This window comes from Carassius carassius, chromosome 28 (genome assembly GCF_963082965.1).
Source record: "Carassius carassius chromosome 28, fCarCar2.1, whole genome shotgun sequence".
In the NCBI taxonomy this organism is placed as follows: Eukaryota; Metazoa; Chordata; class Actinopteri; order Cypriniformes; family Cyprinidae; genus Carassius; species Carassius carassius.
The window spans coordinates 14,537,881-14,547,779 of NC_081782.1; the positions used below are offsets into that span (position 1 = coordinate 14,537,881).

Here is a 9,899-nt window from a genome sequence, read left to right on the forward strand (position 1 = left end):
AGAACAGGCCGAAATTAAAACGCAATTTGCAGCAATGTCTGGTTTCCCAAATGTAATCGGCGCAATTGACTGCACTCATGTTGCTATAAGGGCACCATCTGAAAATGAATTTGCTTATGTTAATAGAAAGCATGTGCATTCTATTAATGTGCAAATCATATGTGACTCCAACATGACCCTCACAAACATTGTGGCACGCTGGCCTGGTTCAACACATGATTCCTTTATCTTGACACATAGCAGTGTAGGGAACAGACTAAATGCAGGCGCAGTACGTGATGGCTGGCTTCTTGGTGAGTTTAACAATATTAAAAAGTAGAAACTGTAACAATTTTGTTTTTAATATAATTATAACCTGCAGGCGACAGTGGCTACCCCCTGAGACGCTGGCTCCTCACCCCATTTTTAAACCCGCAGAGCGCAGAGGAAACTCATTATAACGAGGTCCACTCTCGTGCCCGCGCAGTTGTGGAGCGTGCCGTCGGCATCCTGAAATGCAGATGGCGTGCTCTGGATGCCTCGGGTGGCAGACTTTTATACCATCCAGCAAAAGTGTGCAAGATTGTCAGGGCGTGTGGTGTTTTGCACAATATAGCACTGAGAAACGGTATTCCTCTCCCTCCTGATCTCCCTCTACCCCAGCATTACGACCCCGAGCCACAGCCCCCTGGCCGACAAGAGGGATATCAACGAGGTGCAAGAATCCGTGAGGATGTCATGCGGCGTTTGTAAAGAAAGACAAAACTCAAGGTTCATGTTTTAACTGCATCTTTTAATGATTGTGCAATTTCTTGCATCACTTCTCTCATCTGCCGTAGCTCATCTGCAACCCTGTTGACAGCGTTTATTGTCTCTCGCTGTAACTGCAGGACTGCGTCAGTGAGTACCCGACCACTTTTGGACGTGCCAGACGCAGAAGGGGCACTGCTTTGAGCCGGACGCTGTGCATCTGCATCTGAGAACCCCTCACCCTGAACCTCCTGTTCATTTACAGCTTCAGACTCCGGAAGGACTGGAGGACAAACAATTGGCAACATTTATCCATTTATCACCCCACACACTCAAATGTACAGCGTTAATGATTAAAAATCGGTTTAACCTTGCTCCTCTGTGGTTTCAGTCACGTCAGTGTCTCCCTCCTTTTCCGACACAATACCACACACGCTGACCTCCCCAATTATAGCCGCGATTTTGCTGTCCACTGATGTGAGATCAGCTGTACATGGGCCCCCACCAGTTGCAGCCACGCTCTGGCGGTGGGAGGACAGTTTTCTCTTTGCCTCCACCTTGAATGAATGAGAATCTTTATTTCACATATTTTGCATACTGTAAGCACATGTAAATAAAACTTTTTGAAAATCAATATTGCTATTTATATAGGTATATAGCCTAATAAAACACAAATGTAATATGTTGGTAAAAAAAAAATTTGTATACCTTCAGGTCGGACCATTTTTTCTTTAATTCTGCAACTGTCCGTTCTGTCCCACTGACACAATTGACGGCAGAAGCAATACTTTGCCACTCGCACTGCTTCTTTTTATTAGTGACCCCACTGCTGTGGCCACCAAATAACACAGTTTTCCGAGCCTCCACCTCCCCTACAAGTGTTTCAATCTCAGTATCTGAGAAATTACGTTTTTTTCCTCTTTTCTCACCTGTCGCCATTATTAAAATTAGGCTAACAGAAATGCACGTTTTCACTTTCTTGGATTAATTAATTGGCGGGTCGCATGCCAGTTTTCCAGGTATATATGGGATTCCACTCTCATTTACATGCTGATCAGCAATCATGAGGTGATTTGCATTGACTATTTATGGTTAAAAATGGGCGTGTACAGGGCGGGATATGAGGCTGGTTCACGTACGCACATCTGCGGGTGATCTGTGATTTATAAAGGGAACATTGCTTACAGGTGTGCGTACGCACGGTTTTATAAATCGGAATATTTTTTGGCGTACGCCATTTTTGGCTTTTGGGCGCACGTAAACTTTTAGTAAAGATCCTACGCATAGTTTTATAAATGAGACCCCTGGGCTTATAAAGACAGGATAATTGGGGAAACACAGGTGCATAGAATAAATAATTAACAGGGACATGGAACACATGTGGAGTGAAAACACAATATAATGAGTCCAGGGGCATTACAATTATATGCTAAATATGCTGTTAATATTCTTATATTGAATCAAAGTCAAAGTTTATTTATAAAGCCCTTTTTTAAAAACAGCAAGTGTTTATCAAAGATAAAAAAAAACAATGCTACAAATGGTCAACAATGTATAGGAAGACAATAAGACACCATAAGGACAGTAAAAGGAAGCAGCTCTCATGTAGCATAAAATGCCAGACTATAGAAATAAGTCTTTAGGCTAGATTTAAAAACAGCAAGTGTTTGAGCCTGTCTAATGTAGAGGGTCAAACTATTCCAGATTTTCAGGGCCTCCACTGCAAATGCTCGGTCACCCCTGCTCTTCAACTTTACCTGTGGGACAACTAAAAGCAAATGGTCAGCAGACCTAAGTGCTCTTAGCGTAGGGTGACCATATGAGCCATTTTCCCAGGACGTGTCCTTGCCAGGATTTCTATATTGCCTAAAACATCCAAAGTAGTTTGACCAATAACATGCAGGTTACATAATCAACCAATTGTGACTTGTAAGAATGTGAGATCTACAGAAAATGATCAAAGCAATGCAAATAAATGTACATGTTAGGTGTTTGTTTGTTCATTCAACTTGAAGCGTCGCTGTGCATCGATCATTGTATGACACCAAAGTACCAAGAGAGTGATTTGAATGCATAAGGAGCTGTCTGCTCTGCTCTCTATAGCTCTTATGAATGTCATACAATGATCGATCTGCACAGCACAAACAGCCAAAATCTTGATATTTTAGGCAATATAAAAATCCTGGCAAGGACGCGTCCCTGGAAAATGGCTCATATGGTCACCCTATCTTAGCGGATCATAGAGCTTAAACAAGTCGGAGAGATATTTAGGTGCTAAACCATTAAGAGATTTAAAAACAAATACCAATATCTTAAACTGAATCCTAAAATGGACAGGTAACCAGTGAAGAGACGCAAGAATGGGGGTGAAAAGCAGTACCCTTAATACCAACACATTGTTCTAAGCGTAAAATCAAGGTCTTATGGTCTACAGTATCAAATACAGCCGTGAGGTCTAGTAGAATTCAAATCACACAGTCCCCTGAGTCAGTAGCAAGTAACAAGTCATTAAAAACTTTCAACAGTGCAGTTTCTGTACTATGCAAAGATCTAAAACCAGATTGAAACACTTTGTGTATACAGTGTAGATCTAGAAATGAATTCAATTGTCCAAATACAACCTTCTCCAGTAGTTTGGAAAGAAACTAACGTTTTGAGATAGGTCTAAAATGAGCAAGATCTGATGAATCCAAATTAGATTTCTTAATTACTGGTTCCACAACTGCATGTTTGAAAGACTGCGGTACAACTCCCGAGGCCAGGCAACTATTAATAATTGAAAGAATGTTTGGACTAATAGTTTCAAAGGACAATATCCTTGCAACATGAAGATGATTTCATTTTAACAATGATCTCTCTCAAGAGACACCGGCTCAAAAACAGTAGAGCACTCAGTAGAAATGGATAAAAAAGTATATGGTAGAGAAATATTAGCTCTATCAACCTGAATCTCATTAGTAAAAATGTGTAAACATTTCTCACACATTTCAGCAGAAGGCTCTAAACAAGTAGCTTGGGGAGTGTTCAAAGCAGCATTAATAGTACTGAACAGCACAGTTGGCTTATGAGAGTTATTACAGATAACATTAGAAGGATACTTTGATTTCTCAGATCTAACAGTTTTTTTATATTTAGACAAGTTTTCCTTTAAAATAACGAAAGAAATCTGTAATTTATCCTTCTTCCAGTGGCGTTCTTCCCCTCTTCACTCAAGCCTTACAGTAGTAGCATTCAGCCACGGTTGAACTCTAGGTCTTTATCGAACCATCCTAAATGGGGCCACTGTATCCAAAATACTTTGGCAGGTTGAAATGAACAGAGAGGTTAAGTCATCTGTTTTGAGGCTATATGAGGAAATTGAATAATCATCACCAATGCCATTGAAAGCCCCAGAAAACAATTGAGCAGTTGTAGGATTAATTGTTTTTTAAAAATAGTTGTTATTCCACCTCCACTTCTCAATCCACATCAAGACCTGCTAAAATCCAGCCAGGATCATCATTTGGGAACACAGCCATTAGCGTTTTCACTTTCCGCAAAAGACCACCTCATTTACCGAGGTGTCTGGATCGCTTCTTTTTCCCGGGGGAGCATAGGGTCCGGCAGAGATAGGCAGGTTATTCACGCAGGTGCAGAGGAGGGGGCGAATAGTTTTTTCCACCCCGATTAACATTATAGATCGCCGTATTTTCCGTAACTGATCTAATGCCAAGAAATGTTTGGGGATCATACACCAGAAGAGAGTCTGCAGTATTTAAAACAGTCAATAAAAACAAGACAAACATCCATGCAACCATGAACAAAAGACGGCTGGCCACACACACTGGCGCCATCTTCTCGAGTCAGTTCATCAATGAATGCAATGCAAAGTCTGAATGCAAAATTCTTCATTCATAAGCAAAAATGGCTTAAATCTCCGTCTTTCCCCTTTTCCTTGTTGAATTGGACTCTCTTGTTTCATCTCTTATACTTAAAAATAACAAAAAGAGTGCTACATTTTTTATGTATTATAACAACTTTTCTAAAAGGATGGATTTTTATTTTTGCACTTTTAAATAAAGATAATATCATTATTTGAAATATGCAAATCCAGAATATTTGTTTTCTGTTTTTATTTTTATGATCGCTTTTTGTTGGAATATATTCATGTCTCACTTCCCTGTTTCTGTATGTTTCCACAAGTTTTGCAAAAAAAAAAAAAAAAATGAAAAAGGAAGATGAAAATAGCTAACATTGTCTTTAGTTATGTGCAACTTAAAACACCTCTGCAAAAATCTCAGATCCTTTATGTTTTGGTTAATTTATAATTTTTTTCAAGAATGCGTCGCATGTGACATCGCACATAGGGCTTTTTAAGCTCAGTTGTTCTGCTGACAGGTCTTTTTTTATTGCGATACAGAACATTTGACTTTCACAAGCACTCTGTTTTGCAGGCTGGATCTTTGTGCAGGTAAGACTGTCTACACACTTTAACAGTTATTTCAAAGAGATATCAAAGTATCTGATTCATAAATTGTGTGTATATAAAAACATAGGCACATTAAATGATTTTTATTCACTCAAAAAATAACTTGTTCTTCTAACTTAATAGAAATATCCCACATATTTCAACACAGTTGAACTGATTTATTTAAAAATAAATTAGATTATTTGTCCCGAAGAGTAAAATTCATGCTAATTTGATCACACCAATTGAATTTGATATATTCTGTGAATGTTCCCTTAACATAATTATCTTTTGCTGATCCAACCAGTGCTGTTGATGTCCAGGCTGGTGCCCTTGTGAAGAGCTCTGTGAGTTTTCTGCACTTTCATGAGAATGGAATGACCTATTAGAGTTCAAGTGTGTAATGTTTAGTCATTGTTGTCAGTAGCTGTCATGCCTACAATAATGTTCCATGATTGTTTGATTGTGAAGGGTAGTAATGATGACCATATAGAATTGATATAAATCATGTGCTTGCCCTCAAGCTGATTAATTTGATTTATTCTTATAAGAACTAAGCCAATATAACACTTGCTCAGATACAAAGTATAACTTTTGTAGAATGCAAGTAATGATCAAGTAAAATTGTTCTCATCACAGGAATTACCACAGTTACAGCTTATCAAAAGCAACATCATTTTAGTTCATTTAGCCATAGCCGAACCACCAGGTTTTCACTTCAGCTTTATGGTAACCTCAAAAATCAACATAATATAAACTCTTTATAAAGTAAAATATAACGGAACAACACTTCAATAAAAATACATTAAACAGCACTTGATTTCAACATTAACTCACAACTTAGTAAAAAAAAAAAAAAAAAAAAAAAAAAAAGATTTGTGTTGCGTTAGCTCATTTTAATTAAACTAAACAAACTTCTCAAATATATATTTTTTGAGTGTATGTGAAATGATTAATAATTTCTAATACTAATGAAAAATTAGAAAATTGGTGGCTGAGAATGGATTTACTGCTAAAATATACTGCCACTGTCTCGTAACTCACAGTCAGTTGTTTAAAATGAAAGTGTGAACATTTGAATATATACATATGCCCGGTTTCACATTGTGTCAAAATCTAACTTCTAGGTTTTCTAGATTCCCTGAGGATCACATCATTAAAATGTTGTGGCTTTTGTCAATGGTTTTGGCTCTCATCGCAGTCGTCGATGCCTGTCCAATACCCTGCAAATGTGAAGATCATGACATTGTAAATTGTTTCGGACCAGAGACTTCTGGAGCTCCCTTATCTGCCTCAGAATACCAAGCAATTATATGCTACACACAATATGATTCAAGCTCTCCCAGATGAAGGTTTGGAAGGATTGTTGATTCTCGATCTCACCAAGAATGTCTTTAAATTGTCACTCAATACCACCTGGCAGAACATTAGCAATCTTGTGAAGCTATTTCTGAGTGGAAATGGACTGAGCACATTAAAACCAAGACAGTTTCAGGGGCTGCTGAACCTCAAAATGTTAGATCTTAGTGACAACTACATTGAAACACTTCCTCCGAAGTTCCTTTATGGTCTGACCAAGCTTCAGATCCTTAATCTGAATATGAACAAGATATTAAGTTTATCCTATGGCATCCTGGAAGGAGCTCCTGCCCTTAAGGACCTCCAACTTAGAAATAACATGATCGAGATGGTCGAGGTAGGTGTGTTTGAGAACTGCACACAACTACAACAAATTTATCTGACAATTAACAACCTAAAAAGTGTAGGTGATGGGAGTTTCAAGGGTGCCATAGGGCTAAATCATCTTGATCTTAGTCAAAATGGAATAGTTGCTGTACCTACCGGTGTCTTTAAGGACACTCAGCATCTCACTAGCCTCTATCTTCAAAAAAATAACATAACTTCAATCCCTGAGGACATTTTCTCTGAGATTCCCATGCTGAAGCATTTGGATTTGAGTCATAATGCTCTTGTTTCCATGTCCAACGGTTCGCTCAGAGGTCTTTCCCAGCTGGGCGCACTGGACCTGAGTTTCAATAAGTTGTGGATGCTAACTTCAAATGTGTTTCAGGACTTGGGAAAGCTTGAGAGCCTTAATTTGTTTCACAACAATCTGATGTTGCTTCCCAATGGCTTGTTCAATTACTTAAGCAGGGTAACAGAAATTCAGCTGGACAACAATAATATTTCTGTAATTCCACCGGACCTCTTTCACCCACTTTCATCTTTGCAAGATCTACAACTGGACAACAATCACATTTCGGAGCTCCATTCACAGACATTTATGAAGCTGAGGAATCTTAAGCATCTTGATCTTTCCAACAATGACCTTGTGAAGATTCCCATGCACCTCTTCAAAAGGACACGCCATCTGAGGGATCTTAGCCTGGAGAACAATCATATCCGTTACATTCCAAAACTGTCCTTGAAACACTTAGTCAAGCTACAGACTCTGAAACTCAGCAACAACAAACTGTCAAGACCCTTTGCAGATCTACTGACTGGTCTTAGTCATTTACGGGAGTTATTACTCAGTGAAAACCAGATAGAAACCATCCCTATTGGATTTTTCACAGGTCTTACAAAACTGAAGTTTTTGGATTTGTCCAACAATAAACTGCATTCTATCTCTTCTGATGCCTTCGAAGATCTGTCGGCATTGAAAAAGCTGGATCTGAGATTCAATGCTCTCGATAAACTTCCAGAGGACATCTTCACATCTTTGAGAAATCTCAAAAGGCTCTATCTGGAAAACAACCAGCTCACACACTTGCCCACCAAAGTGTTTTCTGCTCTATCCAGATTGGAAGAGCTCCATTTGGACAGAAACCAGATCCAGCACATTCATCCAACACAGTTTGAAGGCTTAGTGATGTTACGCGAACTTGATGTTACATTTAATCAACTGCGCTATATGGACAATGGGACTCTGATGCCTTTAGCAAATCTAAGGGTTATCCATCTTAATGAGAATCCATGGGATTGCTCTTGTGTGTTCATTCTCTATATAAGTCAGTGGTTTAACAATAATACTCACTTAGTAAAAACTACACCCATGTGCTCTTCTGGTCAACATCTTTCCTATCCAGCTCTTTCCCCATATTTGTTATCACAGCATTGTACAAATTCTGAAAGATCTCTTTTAACACAGAGAAATTAATGGTTCTCATTGCTTTCACTATGGGTTTTCTTTTATTTTGAGATCTAGCTATCTGTGCTGTGCTAAATTTTAAGATCTGTGTGGTTATAGTGTTGAGACATGAAACAATCACTTGTGTGAAAATGATTTATGCTTTTGACCTCTGAAATGCATGCAGCTGTTGGCATCAGATGAGCCATATACATGATGATATTCTATAAAAAACTGAAATTTGATTTATCTGAGATTTAATGTTTTCCATAAACAAATAAATAAAAAACCTCTATGCCAAATACTCGCAGCCTCTTTACTTCCCTGAGAATGTGTGACTGGATTATGAAATTTTGTCCACATGCTGACACTGCAAGGGGGAATTTCCACTTACTCATTTCAGAATTCAGATATGATTCACTTGCATTCACTCATTTGAGTTTTTCTAAGAATTTTATACAGTTCTCTAGACAAGGATGTATGACCGTGGTTAATGGATGCAACGACGCAAATCGTGGTTAATTTTCTGCAAAACTAGGTTTGAAAAGATTTTCTGTGTCCTTCATTTTATTAGCCTAGCTTGTCAAAAATGACTAGAAACTGATGAAAAGGATATTAATTCAAATATATACAGTACAGACCAAAGGTTTGGAAACATTACAATTTTAAATGTTTTCGAAAGAAGTTTCTTCTGCTCATCAAGCCTGCATTTATTTGATCAAAAATACAGAAAAAAATGTAATATTGTGATATATTATTACAATTTAAAATAATTGTTTTTAAATTTATTATACTTTAAATTATCATTTATTTCTGTGATGCAAAGCTGAATTTTTAGGATCATTATCACATGATCCTTTAGAAATTATTTTAATATGATGATTCATTATCAAAGTTGGAAACAGTTCTGCTGCTTAATATTTTTTCAGAACATGTGATACTTTTTTAGGATACTTTGATGAATAAAAAGAAAAAAAAAGAAGCTATGTTTTTAAAATATAAATATTTTGTAATAACAATATACACTACTGGTCAGTAATTTTGGGTCAGTAATTTTTTTTCTTTTTTCTTTTTAAATAAAATCAATACTTTTATTCAGCAAGGATGTGTTAAATTGATAAAAAGTGATAGTAAAGAAAATATATTATTAGAATGTATATTATTAGAATTTTTTTTTTATTTAGAATAAATGCAGTTCTTTTTAACCTTTTCTTCATCAAATATATTAGACAGCAGAACTGTGTCCAACACTCATAATAAATCAGAATATTAGAATGATTTCTAAATGATCATGTGATAGACTGGATGTTACATGTGACACTAAAGGCTGGAGTAATGATGCTGAAAATTCAGCTTTGCATCACAGGAATACATTTTTTTTTTAAGTACATTCAAATAGAAAACTATTATTTTAAGTTGTAATAATATTTCACAATATTACAGTTTTTTTTCTGTATTTTTGATCAAATAAATGCAGGCTTGATGAGCAGAAGAAACTTCTTTCAAAAACATTAAAAATAGTAATGTTTCCAAACTTTTGGTCTGTACTGTATATAGCCTACATCAGATCCGCCCAAACCTTTTCAACTTTTA

At 37.0% G+C, this 9,899-nt stretch overlaps 1 protein-coding gene across 1 annotated transcript; it reads left to right on the top strand.

The window, feature by feature from the left end:
* Nucleotides 1-6,503: 6,503 nt before the first annotated feature.
* LOC132107549 (insulin-like growth factor-binding protein complex acid labile subunit) lies at nucleotides 6,504-8,308 on the top strand. The gene is made up of 2 exons (XM_059513664.1): nucleotides 6,504-8,187; nucleotides 8,292-8,308. The coding sequence occupies exons 1-2, from the start codon at nucleotides 6,504-6,506 to the stop codon at nucleotides 8,306-8,308; spliced, it is 1,701 nt and encodes a 566-aa protein (XP_059369647.1).
* Nucleotides 8,309-9,899: the final 1,591 nt, after the last annotated feature.